The sequence below is a fragment of the Epithele typhae genome (assembly GCF_022376455.1).
Source record: "Epithele typhae strain CBS 203.58 chromosome Unknown BXZ73scaffold_57, whole genome shotgun sequence".
Lineage (NCBI taxonomy): Eukaryota > Fungi > Basidiomycota > Agaricomycetes > Polyporales > Epitheliaceae > Epithele > Epithele typhae.
Window position 1 is genome coordinate 237,922 of NW_025954248.1, and position 15,446 is coordinate 253,367.

The 15,446-nt window shown below is 58.2% G+C and overlaps 5 protein-coding genes across 5 annotated transcripts; 3 read left to right on the forward strand and 2 right to left on the reverse strand.

Moving 5' to 3' along the window:
- Positions 1–1,306: 1,306 nt before the first annotated feature.
- BXZ73DRAFT_104906 (uncharacterized protein) lies at positions 1,307–2,989 on the reverse strand (the record flags this gene model as incomplete). The annotated part of the gene is made up of 4 exons (XM_048016066.1): positions 1,307–1,341; positions 1,407–1,923; positions 1,998–2,823; positions 2,874–2,989. The coding sequence occupies 4 exons, from the start codon at positions 2,987–2,989 to the stop codon at positions 1,307–1,309; spliced, it is 1,494 nt and encodes a 497-aa protein (XP_047874306.1).
- Positions 2,990–6,394: 3,405 nt separating this feature from the next.
- Positions 6,395–8,100, forward strand: BXZ73DRAFT_80309 (uncharacterized protein; the record flags this gene model as incomplete). The annotated part of the gene is made up of 12 exons (XM_048023254.1): positions 6,395–6,453; positions 6,515–6,549; positions 6,599–6,759; positions 6,785–6,935; positions 6,989–7,083; positions 7,144–7,235; positions 7,292–7,293; positions 7,455–7,497; positions 7,549–7,564; positions 7,620–7,668; positions 7,733–7,775; positions 7,836–8,100. 12 exons carry the CDS (start codon positions 6,395–6,397, stop codon positions 8,098–8,100), a joined length of 1,011 nt encoding a protein of 336 aa, XP_047874307.1.
- A 1,017-nt stretch (positions 8,101–9,117) lies between these two features.
- Positions 9,118–9,627, forward strand: BXZ73DRAFT_104907 (uncharacterized protein; the record flags this gene model as incomplete). The annotated part of the gene is made up of 3 exons (XM_048016067.1): positions 9,118–9,168; positions 9,238–9,285; positions 9,385–9,627. The coding sequence occupies 3 exons, from the start codon at positions 9,118–9,120 to the stop codon at positions 9,625–9,627; spliced, it is 342 nt and encodes a 113-aa protein (XP_047874308.1).
- Positions 9,628–10,113: 486 nt separating this feature from the next.
- Positions 10,114–10,837, reverse strand: BXZ73DRAFT_104908 (uncharacterized protein; the record flags this gene model as incomplete). The annotated part of the gene is made up of 5 exons (XM_048016068.1): positions 10,114–10,423; positions 10,476–10,525; positions 10,579–10,627; positions 10,681–10,695; positions 10,773–10,837. 5 exons carry the CDS (start codon positions 10,835–10,837, stop codon positions 10,114–10,116), a joined length of 489 nt encoding a protein of 162 aa, XP_047874309.1.
- A 1,846-nt stretch (positions 10,838–12,683) lies between these two features.
- BXZ73DRAFT_104909 (uncharacterized protein) lies at positions 12,684–14,558 on the forward strand (the record flags this gene model as incomplete). Its single annotated transcript, XM_048016069.1, has 3 exons — positions 12,684–12,786; positions 14,197–14,480; positions 14,544–14,558. 3 exons carry the CDS (start codon positions 12,684–12,686, stop codon positions 14,556–14,558), a joined length of 402 nt encoding a protein of 133 aa, XP_047874310.1.
- Positions 14,559–15,446: the final 888 nt, after the last annotated feature.

Consider the following 15,446-nt stretch of genomic DNA (forward strand, 5'->3'; position numbering starts at 1 on the left):
CGCTCCACAGCGGCCGCGCCCGAGAGGATGACTGGAGGAGATACACAACTGGTGAGTATTAAGAGCAATCTTCAGGCCTGATTTTTACTTCAGATTCACAACCTTCTCCATCCAGTTCAACAATCTCATCCCCAGTTCTCGAGCAAATCTTTAACATCTCCTCTTCCCACTACAAGGATCCCTCTTCTCAGCGTTGCTGATCGCGTATTAGAGAGCAATAGTTCTCCTCAGTCACTTTCTTCTCTTCAATGCCCTTGATAACAGGCTCTCCTACGGCGTCTGCTCCTCCTAGCACCGGTAGGGATGAGTAGCGTCTCTCCACCTTGCATCGCGATTTATCATAGTTCCATCCTCACGGGCCACATCGCCGAGAACCTGTGGCACCGTGTGGTCACCTGGCGCACCGACACGGCGCGTGGTTCTTGGTCCTCCTCCTCGTCGAGCAGCGACGCGGGCCTCTCACGTTTCAGCGGTGAGGACATCCATTCCGCTCAGCGCAGCCATGCAGCTGGGATATCTGATACGCTCCACATCTACACTCCAATATGTACTGGGCTCATTCTACGACCCGGGCATCGTCATCGTCCCACGGCTTCTCCTCGCTACCACATGCAGAGACGGACGAGCTTGGACGCCGACCGGGGTGCGGCGAGCAAGGGTTCCTGGTGCTGCAGAAGGTCGTACAGAGCAGCGGAAAAATTAGGGACGAGGAGGGGACGGACCGTATATCCGCGCGCGCCGCACCCGCTTTATGTCACTATCTCTAGAGAGCAGAGACGGAACGCAGGGGAGAAGAGGGTGTCCCAGACATGCTCTGAGCGGGGCATGTCTGGACACGCGTGACGTTCGTGGCCGGTGAGTTGGGAAGTGGGAGGGTGTCGTGCAAGTCGTCCGGGCCGGGGATCGTACCGGTCTACATGAGAGAGACGGTACGTGTGCACAGGTTCCCTCGGCGCCGAGGATGGCTCCACAGGACGTGCGGGGCGCGGGATGCGGTCAAAATGCGGAGAAGGGTGCATAGGCGGCGGGCGCGTTGCATGAAGGTGCGGACGTATGGTCCGTGCCCGGCCGGGATCAGGAAGAAACGATATCTGGGACTCGTGTCTCTGGGAGAGCTTACAGTTCTTCCAATCCCTCTGTCCTCGCCGCCGCGCCGCTCCCTCCAAGTCGTAATCAAAGTCGGAGCGCGAAACGTGATATGTCGCGCGACGGCGCACCTGAGGAGCTGCTTGCCACGTTTTGGTTTGAGGTGCATACCGCACATCCACCTCTAGCTGGTGTGCATTCCATACGTCTATACGGCGAGCTACCGCTCATACCAGCATTTCGCGGAATAAAACCCTGCAGACAGAACGGACCAGTTCCCGCGTGCACGACGGACCCCTCGAGCGCGATGAAACGCTCACCATCGAGGCTGCTCGTAGGGTCAAAGTTCGCGTGTTCGCGCGCCTGCTCCCCGGCCTCCCTCCAGACCTCCACCGGTCTGCTAGCCGCGCCGTCGCCCTCGACCCACCACCACCGCTCGTCGCGCGGGATCTCCGTCCACAATTCCTTCAGCCTCCGCAGCGCGGGGCTCACGAACTCGCTCGCCGGCCCCCACCGCCGCTCGACGACGTTCTCGCGCGCGAGCTCCGCCCTCACCCCCGCGTCGAGGTCCGTGTGCCGCGCCCGCGCCCGCCATGTGTCGAAGCCTGTGGATCCGGGGAGACAGGAGGAGCACGAGAGGACGCGGAACGTCGGGACAGCCTTGACGAGCCGCAGAGAGAGCGGCCGGAGCGCTTCGACGCGGCGGACTTCCGCCGCGCGCCAGCCGTCCACTTGGGCTATGCTCGACGCGTGATGGCGTTGTGTGGTCGGCGGGAAGTGGAGGGAAAAGTGGACGAGCGCTAGGGAGGCGGATCGCAGTGCGGCGAGGAGCGGCTCCTGAGTGAGGCGCGAGGGTCCTCAGCGTTCAGGGGAAAGGAGCAAGGGGAAGATGCGGCGGGGGCGTGACGGACCATGTATTCGCGCACGTCGCACTCGCCCGACGTGACCACGATCTCGAGCGAGCGCAGCCCGGGCGCAACATCGCACAGTGTTTCCCAGACACGACGTGAGACCGCAATCGTGGGTGTCGTGTGGAGTTCGAGGGCGGTGGGCCGGACGGCCAACGGAAGCTGGAAGAGGTCGGAGAAGACCTCTGGGCTGGATACCGGCGTGCCCTCCCCCAATGCCAACGATCCGACGTGCCCGATGCGCCTCGCAGCTGGGATGAAGACGGGGGAGAGGACGTCGAGCCGCTTGAGTTCGGTGGGCCATCGGTCTTCGTCTGCTATGGAAAGGATCACGGGGCGCTGCCCCTGCGCATTCAGACGAAGAGACAAGGTGATGGTGTTTGGACACAGGGGGATGATACCAGGGGGGATCTGAGAAAGGCAGCAGAAGGAAAGGTGGCGAATGGAGGGAAGGACGGTTTGTGTTGCATCAGGCAGTCGGAGGGAATTCGTAGACACGAGGTACGAGATGAGGGTGAGGGTGTGTAGGTTCTGCATGGAGGCGAGGCCGGACACGAGATCCTCGAGGTCGATGCCACCAGGCCCAAAGTACATCTCGTCGAATTCAAGGGTCAATGAGGTCAAGTACCGGCTCGAGAGGATCTCCGGCAGAGCAGCCACCGTCTCAGGACCGACATCTATCAGACTGGCTTGCTCGAGGTTGTGCATGGCGCCGATAGCATCTACGAGGAGTCCGGCTTGGCGTACGAACAACTCGAAGCTGTGGATCTCAATAATGCGGAGGTTGGAGGCCTGGCTGAGGAGTTTGCGTAGAGGAGGAACATCGACGCTGAGAAAGTGGTGGAGGGTGAAATGTCGGAGGTGCTGGACGCGGGGGACTTGTGAGAGTGGCTCTGGTGCGTGGAAGAGATCGCGAGTGCATCGTCGCGGCCCAGGAGGGACAATATCTCGAGAAGGATCTCGTTGTGGAGAGAGAGAAGGGAGAGGGAGCTCATCTTCGAGGCGCGGACTCACAGCTCGTCCGGGATGGGCCTTCGAGACGGAAACTTGATTACTTATGGAGGGAGTTCCGGTGAGCTGTCTGTGTCTAGCTGCCGCAGGCAGAGGCAGGGGTGGCCGGGAGCAGGGAGGAAAAGGGGGACGAGTGCATCGTACGCAGGCCGCCGCAAGCGAGTCTCGAGAGCCGGGAGTCGCCCGGGCGACGGGAGAGCTGGATCGGCGTCTACGCGTATTCTCCCCTTCCTCATCTCCGCCATGCATCTTCTTCTCCGACCTTGCACGCCCTGCGTTTCCCCAGCAATCCAACCCTTTTAAACGGACAACTGCTCAGCTCTCGCATTCAAGTTGCACTGCACGGCTTCAAGCTCGAGTTGTCGATGTATATGCAGAGGCGTAACAACCTCCTCGCAAGGCTCCAACAGGCTCGCAGTGTACCCGTGTTGAATGGAGGCTTCCTCCGGTGGGTGTCCTTGCGCTCGTTTGTTACGCCGTCTCATATCGTCCCCCAGCTTTAGGGGTGGATGGCCCGGTTCAACAATACCTGTGTCCCCGAAACAAGCCTTCGCCGCCTTCAGAAGCCGCCGTTTCGCCATGCCCCGGTCCTTTCCTCATGGTACCTGCCGCTCGACTTACAGACCACCGCAGTGACGTTTGCAAGACCCAGGATGCGGGAGCACGAGGCCGGATCGGCGGGGGTAGTGGGTAGAGGAGCGGGCACAAGTCGGTTCTGGAGAGGGGACGGCGAACGGGCACTCGCGTTGGTCCAAATTGCGGGCTTCGACCAGGCGACCACGCTGGATGGTGAGCCTCTCCTTGTGCGTTCCCCAATCTGGGCGTTGGCGGGTTTCTTCGAGCCAGTGCGTGGACGCATTTGTTTCGTCTTCGTGTCGCTTGTTGTATGAACACCCACTCCATTTCCTCGAGCATTTGGTCACAAGAACGAACTGTGGGCGATGGAAAGTCGGCTGGATATGAAGGGAAGGGGTACCGATTGGACGAATGTGCGAGCGCCGAGGAGGGAAGGGGCTCACGCACGGGTTTGGACCAGGTCGACTGAGAAGGACGGCGAAATTGGTGCTTTCCTATTTGAAACAGAAACTGGAACGTACGCGATGCATGGCGTGTTCATGTTCCGACTCCTCTCTGCATCCCCTGCTTCCGTGCGAGTCTACGCAGCTCGCTCACCTTCACTCGCCCCCCGCGCCCTCGGCCGTGCGCCCATCATACATCCAGTCGGTGACTCTCCCGTCGTGGCCGCGCGCACTTTCGGTGCGGCCCGTTCGACCCGTACCGTCGCTCCCCGTCGTCTCGCTCTCACTACGCCGGCTCGCGCCCACCACCTTCGACGTGCACGGGCTGCCTGGAGCTGTTGGACGCGCGCATGGCGCTGGTCGTGGAGCTCGAGGGCGAGGACGAGATCCCAAGTCGGTGGGGGTCTGCGGGCGTGTTCCTCAACGCTTCGTGGCGGAAGATCAGAGAGCCCCGGAGGTCACATCGTGCATCTCTGTGCTTACTTCTCCCCGCTCTACATCAAAAGCTTTTCGTCCTCGACACCACGCGGTAGCATTCCCTCCGTGCGTTCGTGCGCGGCTCGAACGCCATCGTGCCACCGGAGGCGCTCTGGCCCACGGGCCGCTTCGATCTGCTGATACTTCTTACCAATCAGTCAGAACGTACGGGTTGTGGCCCAGTGAGAGGCGAGGCAGAGCTTATGTCTGAGTTCCTTTCCAGCAGGCCGTCTAGCCGGCACAGACACAATTTCAGCATGTGGTGTCCCTCCAAAAGGGAACTCGAGGAAGACCACAAGAGACTCCGGCTGTACGCTCCCAACGCAGCAGCTGCGCTTCTCCGATGTCATCATCAAGCATCGCCGTGTCCTCATCTCATCCGTTTCTGAATCACATCTAGCACCCATCTTTGCCGCGCTACCCTCCCACCGCGACGGGCGGTGAATGGCCGTGGTTCGCCACATCGCTCTTCCCCGCTGAGTTTGCGCGTAACGTCATGCACCCCCGCGCAGGCGCTCGACTGCGACGACGTCTCGGGTGGCAATAGCTGTGCGTCGTCGGGGGACGAGACGGGAGCGCATGTGCGGAGCGCGGTGGAGAGCTGGAGGGACGACGGACACCGCACGTGAGGCCGTCAAGGGTGGGCATTTGACACGACGACGACGACGACGACGACGACGACGCCGACTGGTGAGTACACTCATTACTTCTCGCGCGAATAGTGTACCAATCCTGGCAGTGTGTGCAGTGGCAGGTTCCTCGAAATCTGCGCATCTCTCTCGTCCGCGACACAAGGTTTGCTGAGCCGAGCCGGTCAGCGAGTAGGCTTTCGGGCCTGCCGCGCGTTTGCACAATGCGAGACTCGAGTCTGATGCAGGCCACGTACGCGAAAGATACGTCCATGAGCTACGCATCTGCTTCCACAATCCGGTGAGCCTTCAGATAGGTGCGATCAGGATGCAGTGCTGACTTGAGTTGCAGTCCCCAGGCGACTCGGCTGATCGACGCGGCGGACGTGTCACCGCGTGTATACAGCTTTCTTAGGCTGATTTCGGACCCCACCTCCATCTGCTCGTGCGCGAGCGGGACATGTCGCGTGGCAGTGCTTCGCCGCGGACACCGCGTGCTCGACCGGCTTCCGATACCATGGAGCCCACTTGCGCGGTGATTCGAGAGCGTCTCCCTGGGCCTTGACGCCACAGATGGATGCCTTGAGTGGTGCGTGGACTGGATGTGGTTCGCGATGAGCTTCTGCGATCGAGGACGAGGGTGTGCGTGATTCTATGACTTCGACGACTTCGGGTTCCGGTGAACCCTCGCTTGAGAGGAAGATCCGAGAGGGAGGACAGTTCGGCTGACAGCCGCGATGACACCACGCGAACTGGCGACTACTGAGCAGGGTCCACAGAGCCGTGACTTCGTTTCTCTGCGGAGACTGGCCCTCGTCTCTCGCCGTGTCACGCGCTGTGATATCGTTTATAAAGCGGGTGGGGCAATTTGTATCGACTGTATCGACTGAATGCGCATTAGCGAAGAGTCAGTGATCTGTACAGAATATGAGCTCAGGTGGTCGATACGAAGCTCCGATGATGTTCCCATTCCGAACTGGCACCGACGCGCTTCGTGCTCGGTTACAGCTTTCAGATGAACACAGCGGTGGTCTCACTACCCGATTCCTGAGTCGAAGTTGCACCAGTACAGCCTCACGCTGACAGATAGCTCCACCTATACCACCACCAGCGACGATATTGCAGCAGCCCGCACGCATGGACGCATGTACGGCGTATCCTGAGGTATTCATGGCAACTTGTCGCGGTGTTTGTGTGTGGCCCCACAAGGCCTCGTATAAAAAGGAGATCTACACCATCTACACCACACTCTCCCCACAGCACAATGTCAACAGAAGACCTCGGTGACCAAATTTCGCAAGTGATAGAAGAATATCAAGCGGGGTATGTCCCATTCTCCAGAAATGAAAGTACTTCTCATTACCTCGTTGGCATGATCACATAGTTACACCGATGAATACGTGTTGGCTGCAGCATCTGGTCAGTACTCTGTGCATATGAGCTATGGAAAGAGGTTTACATTTAAAAGTCATCCTCATTTTCGACCATCTCCTAACATTCGGCCGAGAGGTCAATTTCTTCTGGAACCGGCGCGTGTCCGGCCCAACAGTACTATTCATCTTGAATCGCTACCTTGCCCTTATTCTCCGGATTTTTTCGTCCCTTAGTTTGCGCCCATTTACTAACCAGGTGTGTATTCATCTATTTTCCTTAGGTCTCGACACTCACTTTCCCGTGCTTTCAAGACGTCAGTTTAATGTATGATGTTCTTAACTTCATTGAGCTCAAGTACGTGTACAACAGCTGCACCACACTGGACAACACCATTTCGGTCTTGGAATTCATACAGCCCATTCCTCCTGCAGGTTTGTATGACACTGCCTATCGCTTGATAGTAATGACGAGTAGTATCCGCTAGCATTCTCCGCGATGCGCGCATTAGCGCTGAGTCAAAGTCGCCCACTTGCAGTGCTGGTGCTGGTATTTTCCATTGTGAATGTGGGCTTCGACTTTGTGCGTGTCAACTCTTTGTTTGTTAATAGAAACGTCTCGTAACATTGCTCTTACAAGCAGGGTGTTCCTCAATATCATAGGCAGAGTTTCAGTGATCCGACTTGGGGCTGCCTCGTGGTGTTCCTTTCAATCCCTACGCCGGTCCTGATAACGTGAGTATTCTCTCGAAGTGCGGTGGGCGTGATTTCTAATACCTCCGATAACACAGCGGTACGTACACCTGGATTTATTAGCAGTTTCATATTCAACTACAGCGTTTGGTCTGGTCTGCTTCAGGGGAGGTACTTTCTCGGTCACTGCTGATCCTCGCAGATGGAATCGTTATCTTTCTGACCTGGAAAAACGCACGCTCTTCTGAAATGAAACTGAAGACTGGTTCTCCACGAACGTTAAACGACATCATGCTACGCAACGGTACGTCAATTTCTCTCGCTGCCAACATGCTGAGTCATAACTCGTTCACAGGAGCCATGTATTTCGTGTACGTCGTCCAAAATATCTTCGAAATCGTGTCCAATGTGTATTTTATTGCACAGTGTTTTTCTCATTATCAACACTCTCCGCATGGCAACCACTTTGAGAGGGGTAGGCAATATAGTATGCAGTGTCCCGTCCATTCATCTCTAATCCGACGAGTACCAGATCATAGTAACCCCTGGTCAAGACTCCTTGATTAGTGCATTCAACGATCCGTAAGTATAAGCTGCAGTGTTTCTACTAGTACCGGCACATTCCGATATTCTTCATGCCAGTATTACTACGATCCTCGTCTCGCGATTTCTGCTTGACCTACAGGAGGCTCATCAGCGGACAGTCAAGCTCGGCACAGATGACCCACTCCACTCGTCTGCCTCCGAATTCCAGGTCGGCATCGGATCCCTGCAATTCGCGGTTGACGCCATGGGATCCATCGGGGCGGATCTCCGGAGCTTGGACGAAACCCACACCTCACGGGTAGAAGACAACTACGAACCTGACAGAGTACTCAGGACGGAGGACGCAGAAAACGCAGAGTAGCTGAGAAATCTTCTGGAAAGCTGGAATTTGCGAAAGGTCCGTTCGCTTCTCCTTTAAGCAGTGAAGCAATGGACCTGATGCGCTTGCGGGTTTTTGGGCAACGACTCACAGTGTTTACCCACTAAAAAGCGGAGCGGTATGCTGGAGTACACCATCTACCATCTCACGTTGATTCGCATTCCGCGCGGCGCCCCCCGTACCAAACGACCCAGCTACAACCGCGCCTCCACCAGTCTGCGGACCGGCCCGACCACTTCGCCACCAACACACCCGTACCACTCCATCGCCGACACACCCACTCATCGTCTCTGACCGCTAGCACCCGAGCGCACCCCATGTCAGGCCGAATCGACGCCGCCGCGTTGCCGCATGCGCGCAGAGCCCGACCTGCAAGTATCCTCACCGACTGCCAATTAAAGTACACCTTTCCCCCACACATACTAGCTCTCCTACCTCGCCTCCCCGCATTCCAATTTTCTTTGTATACCTTTCCGGACTTCTTGTCGCCCCACATCTACCGCCCTGCCCCGTTCCCGAGCCGTCTGTCTCAGTTATATGGTGTTCCAGCCTCCTCGATACGTTCTTCGTGCTACCAACCACCCCGCCTCTTGCCTCGCTACCACCTCTCGTGACCACGTGGCCGCCGCGCGACTTCTACGGTACTCTCTCTCTCTTCGTAAAAACCTTCCATTTATGTCTCCCGTCGACATCCCCGTCCTCTTCCCGCGCGGACCTCGTTGCTACGACTCGCGCGCACTCATGTATTTATACTAGCAGTTCTCAGTGTCTAACCACAGCCCTGTTGCTCCGCTCCGTGCGCGTGCTACTCATCAAGTCAACCAGTCAATCCGTCGCCTCCGCCTTCCGCACTTCAGCCTTCCGCCTGCTCTCCACATCGTCTCTTGCCTCACCCAACATGTACCGGCCCTTCTCGCGCCGGAATTTCCCTCGCCTTCATTCGTCGCGCGCTCTCTCTCCCCTCTCCGCTTCGGGTCGGCTCCCCGCCGTAAAAGCTCGATGGCCTGGCAGGCGATCCCCTCGCACAACCCTTCTGGCGCACCTGCCACGGTTCGCATCGCATCAACGCAGCGCTGTGCCTGAATCTTGTCTCACTTTCACTCCTGCTGTATTGCGAAGATGACCGTCTACGAGCGTGCTGGCCCAGCCAACGTGCGCGACTACATGGTGCGTCCGCTCGCCCACCCGGTGCCAGTGCTTCCGCGACGCTGATCCTCAGCACCGCGTCGCACGCCGATACGTGGGCCGCTCCTCGCCGCGCTGCAGTCCACGCTGCTCGTCCACCTCACCTTCCACTTCCCGCCCGCGTCCCCAGGGTGGTCCACGGCGATGCACATTGCGACGGTCGACCGCCTGTGCGAGGCGGAGCTCCGCCAGCTCTTCGCGCTCTTCGCGCTCCCACCGACGCTCGCGCGCGCGCGTTCCCGTCGCTCCGCATCCTCGCGCTCCGCTCCTGCCGCCCCGGGACGACCGCCTGGGACAACGCGCGCGAAAGCGAGCGGGGGCTGAGCGCGCGGGACTTGCCCCCAGAGCTCGCGGCGGGGCTCGCGCGGGAGGACGACGTCGAGCGGCTGTGGGAGCCGACGAGCGTATGCGTCCGCCCAGCGCTGCGGCGGTTCCGGAAGGAGGGTGGTGGTGAGTCGAGGGCGAGGGCGCGGCGCGGACGCCGGTGGAGATCTGGCGGGAGGATGGGGAGCGGGGGCGCGAGATCATCCAACGAGCGGATTTCAACGAGAGGAGCATCGACGATGAGCGTTCCTCGCGCGAGGGCTGTTCGCGCGGATGCTAACCAGACCTGGTTTTTGTGGGTTTCTTCTCAGTCAATTACCACTATTATGAACGGTAGCGCGCGTACAGGTCCATGTCTTTGTATGCAAGTAGCCGACGCTCAGCGGAGCGAGGTATCTGCACACGTTCTGTGACCCGCCAACTTTGTTCATGTTAGTGCGCGCACCTCTGGAAGTAGAACTTGCGTACGCACCACTCTCCCCGAGATCAAGTTGGACATGGCACATCGTAGCCCTCACTCTGGAGCCTACCACACGCGGCTTCTTCCCTGACCGGGGAATCGTCTGGCTCGGGGCAGCCTTCCTCTGACTCTTCCTCTGAGTCGTCTTCATCTCCCAAAGGCCTTATATCCGCCCTTATGGATCCCATGACATCGACCGCAAACTGCAGGGAGCCGATTCCGGCCTGGAAGTCGGAGGCAGACGAGTGGAGCGGGTCGTCGGAGCCGAGCTTGACGGTGCGCTGATGGGACTCCTGGAGGTCGAGGAGGAAGCGCGAGACAAGGATCGCAGTGAGGCTGGAACGATAACGTGAGTGTGAGCCTACACCGGAAATGTCGCAGGACGGACTACGGGTCGCTGAATGCAGTGATTAGAGATGACTGGTTGGGAGATATGGTCTGGGACGTATCAATCAGAAAGGCACGGATGGCGCGCGGCGTGTGTTGCGTACCGCGCTCAATGTGGTTGCCATGCGGAGGACGTTGAGGAGGAGGAACACACTGTGCGAAGAAATAATTGGACGGGAGTCCGAGGGTAGCGCCACAAGACTTACACGAATATATTGTTCCTGTGAACGAGTCAGAGTTCAGAACTTCGTCGGATCAGTGACATAGCGCACCGTTATGTAGCATGACATGGGCGAACTTCGTGGATAATCCGCCGCATTGTTGTGAGTTGTCGAGGAGCCCGAGGAGCGCAGCGTTTTCCATGTCAGGAAGATGAGGATGCCGTCTGCCAGGATCAGAAGTGATCGAGAAAGCACGGAATCTGAAGAAGGTCATATCAAATGCTGTTGCGTTGCATGTGCGACTGATAAGCTTGACAACACGTACCACTGCATGAACGGCGGTGTCAGCGAATGCCACAACCGTACTCCTTGGGAACACTCACGCTATCAAAAAAGACTCTGGGATTGGACGGTTGTCTACGATACATCCCCAAATCGGATCGCTGGTGCTCCATGTCCAATATTGAAGCGTACCCTGGTTGTAAGATAAAAGACGTCATGAGCCGTGTATCTTGATGATTCTCGGGAGATACGCACAAAGTCGAAGCCCACGTTCGCAACAGAAAAGATCAGCACCAGGAACGCGAGCGCGCGGTTTTGGCTCAAAGCCAACGCGCGCATCGCAGAGAACGCTGGATGATACTACTCGTTATCACGCCCACAGTGCATAGGCTGACTGTACACACCAGAGGAGGAATCAACGGTATGTATTCAAAGGAATACACGGCGCGATTGAGGATGCTGCACCTGTCGTGCACGGATGTGAGAACTGGACAACTGTAAAATTGTCCATGGAACTGACGTCTATAAATCATGAGAAAGTCAGTGATTAATTCCAACAAACAACACCGACGATTACATACCTCGTCGGTGAACGGGTGATATCCAAGCAGCACCAGGATTTGATACAATAGAGAGAGATAGCGGTTGCTGATGAAAAGTACTGTCGCGCCCGAGATGCGCCGATTCCAGAACAAACGACTTCTCGGCCCAGCGTGAGGAAGTAGTCGAAGATGATGATGACTTGGAGAAGTCAGAACCAGTATAGTCTATGCGAACAGACGCGATCGAAAAACGCTAACCAGCTGCTGCGAGACCCACGTAGTTGCCGATGTACCTGAGGATCAACATGAGAATACGCTTCATGACAGCAGAGCGAACATACAGTTCTTGAATTCTTGTATCGTTGTGCGGTGAGGTCAGTGTTGGCGAGGTCTTCGGTTGACATGTTGCTGTGAGGGAGGAAATGTGAATGCACAGGGGAATAGACTCAGTGTGAGAGAGACGCACTTGTAGCTATTAATGAAGCACCTGCCAGCAGTTTTCAAGACGCAGATCCGATGACATCTTCTCGCCGATGTAAACCGGACCATGAGGCTGCATGCCGCTCAGGATGTCACCCGTTGCACAGCAGTTTATGCATGCGGAAAAGCCTAGCGGAACGCATGAGCACACAACGGGCTAGAGAAAACGTACTCGGAGTTTTGGCGGTGAAGGTTTGGCTCCGTCGCCACCGGCGACTTCTTGCGCCTCATGGTCCGGTTGTTCCAATCGTCGTGGTGCGCCCGCGTGACGCCCATCCATAGCTCCTCTGTCCGCATGAAGCCCGCCAACTCGCCACCGGTCTAGTGCCGAGGGCATCTCCAGCGGATCGCCTGCAACAGCCGCGCTGGAAGCCAGAGCAGCTGCGTTGGGTGTTCAGCGGGGCTTCGGTGCAGAGGAGCCGGTTTTGCCTCGGAAAGCAGGCGAGGACACCGTACAGCACTCCGCCGAGCACCTCCGGCTCGACACTGGTTTGACGTAGACTAGTAGTGGAACGAATCGAGCATGGATATTGTTCTGTCACCAACGGAGACCGACTAGGGGAACGGAATGGCAAACGTTGTGTAGCCGATATCAACCGACGGGACAAGATTCCGTGAACGTCCAGAGTCGGTACAGGGCATTCGCGTAACAAGTAGCGAGAGCACTTACTATCACCCTAGATCCGTGCTGCGCTCCACGCCTGCGACCCCTTCTCAATCCACCACCGCAGATCCCGATCCTTCATGCTCCCGCGGTTTGGTATCGGAGTCGGCGGATCCGGGCCCGAAGACGCAGAGCGCAAGGACACGGAACGACAGGCAGCCCCAGCTCCGATGCACAGCGGCAGTGCGCGCGCGCACCACTAGTCCACCTGGGCTGTGTTGGAAGCATGTCCGACCGCGGGAAGGTGAACGAGCTGCATGGACTTGAGTGCGACAAGCAGCGGCTCCTGCAGCGTCGCGCGACGTACGGTTAAGATCAGCGTATAGCCACAAGTGCGGCGAGGGACGGGGGAAGGAGTCCGGATGTACGTGCTGTGCACTCGCTCACGCTGTCTCCAACCCCCAGTTTGAGAGCGGAGCCGTGGAGCCGCACAATGCCAGCGGAGGGGGAGGCGCCATCCCAAGTTTCCGACCATGTTCCCCTCCCAATAGCGGCATGTAGGTGCCAAGAGAGGATTGCATGGACATCCAGAGGAGGGGGAAATGGTCGCACAAGAACAACGAGGGAGTACTGACCATTCGGACTCGTCGCTTGGGGGCTGAACCCCGCGCCCACCCTCAACCAACCTTCTCCAACTTTCGACCAATTCCTTCTGTTCATCTCCATCCCGTGCGCGCGTATCGCCTCTCTCAGCTTCAGAAGTGGTAGGTCATAGAGAGCGTGGATGTCGTAGACAAGAGGTGGAGGAAGAGGTCCATGGAGGAGGAAGCAAGGGCTCGCGCGGGAGATGGAGGCCGAGGGACGCAGACGCCGTCTCGCCGGGTCCGACTCGGGCCGGTCCCATTGGCGCCATTTTGCTGGATCCCGTGACCTGTCGTTTTCCCTTCCACCACGCCCTGACCTGAGACCAGGTCCCCCTCAAAGACCCAGACATCCCATTCAAGCCCACTCACCACACAACTTGATACTGCTATCTCGCGCCTTCCCCAGGCTCACACGAGTCCGACTCCACTCCTCTCGCTCAACAACGACGGCTGCGATAATATCAGCGGTCGTTCCCTACGTCTTCGATGACTAGCACTAGGACAAATACACAGATGTGGATCAATAGGACATTTTCCAAGCACGCGCGCGGTGGCTGGCGCATGCGTGAACCTCCGCCGTCCGGGTGAAAATACGACTCCTGCCTGTTTGACTCCGCTATCACCCCTCAACCAGTCACCCCTGCGTGAGAAGAAGCCCCCGCGAAGACTCCCCTGCTGCTGCCCGTGCGGACACGAAACCGAGACTGACCAGCTGTTCCCTTCCTCGAGGTCACCACTGCCTCCGCATCCCGCGCTCACCACTATTCTCCCTGGCGGAGGAAGATCGACGGCCTTCCGGACTAGCTAAGAGCTCATATTCTTCTCTCCAGTTCTCGCCGCGCCACAAACCACCGTGCGCATTGAGCAGGTACACTTGCTTGCACTGGTCGATCTCCAATGTGGACACCTCGCATGACTTCAGCTCCTCGCAGCTGTCCATCCCACCGGCCCCGAGCTGCACAAAAACCCGACGTCGCTCATACTATCCTGCACTTCCCACCAACGCCAGTTCACTGCCGCGCATCGATCATCGCCCAATGGGTGAACGACTGGCGCGCCACGGGGCTCCGCCCGATCACACTGCAACTCGTCGAGACCGTTCCATCACCCCTCCTCTCGGTGCCGTCCCCATGGGGGCCCGAATACGCCGAAAATGACACCCGACGCGCGCGTGCGGCGCTCAAGGGTCTACCCACAGAGGTAGCTGCGGGGCTCGCGCGCGAGGACGACGACGTCGAACGGCGGTGGGCTGCCCCGCTGTGGGAGGCCCGGAAGGACTCCGGGTACCCTGCGGTGGGTCGAGGACGAGTCCGCCGCGCGGACGCTGGTTCGCGAGGTATCTGGGAACATCTACAGGTGCGGCAGTCTTAGGGTATGCGGTGGAGACAGAACGTGGTGATGTGAGCAAACACCACCATGCACCATCCGACAAGAGCAGAGCCCGCTACACGACGTAGCGACACTGGGCGGTGAATACCCCTTCGGCGAACCTCTGTGTTGGTTCACGGGACTCGCGGATGCAGTGACGGGGGTACTCACCTCAGTTCGACGTCGTCGTCCGGAGTAGTCTAAGGGTCGTGGTTAGACTGGATTTTGAGGTGGAGGTAGAGTGAGGGGACGGACCGGGAGGCGCAGAAGAGATAATCTAGAGGTGTAGAAGAGGGGTTTCCGAGAGAAACACGTTTGAGGAGTGTGGGGAGACTGGAGTCGCCCTTGAGCTCGCGCTTGACATGGAGCATCGACGGCGATGTCAGGCCGAGCACAGCTAGCACTGTCGCGGCGCGCTCGCGATAGGCAGGATTCGTTAGACGGGAATACCTAACGGATAATATGGGGAGATTTTTCCTCCTTTTTTGTCAATGAGGAGACTCGGGAGAAGTCAACAGCGACGAGGATGCCGATGAGCTCGTCGCTAGCCGCTGCGGTTGGTGCCACGTGGGAAGAGCGCCTATTTACAAATTTGGGCGACGCTGAGCAGGGCCACGTCGACCACGACATAGACCAATTGGACCTCCTTGTCTCCCTCTCTGACTAGCTTGCGAGTTATGCAAATCCCGCTTGCCGACGCCGTCGCTGGAAAGTGCCCCTTTCCAATGATTGAACGCGACTCGCACCGTGGGGAACTTTAAGAGAGTTTGCCGCAGCATCCGACCACCATCCAGTCTTTCCGTCTTCCTACGCCCACCTGCAGATCTCCTACGGCATCTACCCTTCGTACATTCGGACCCCGTCATGCGCAAGCCACGTTCGTACACGCGA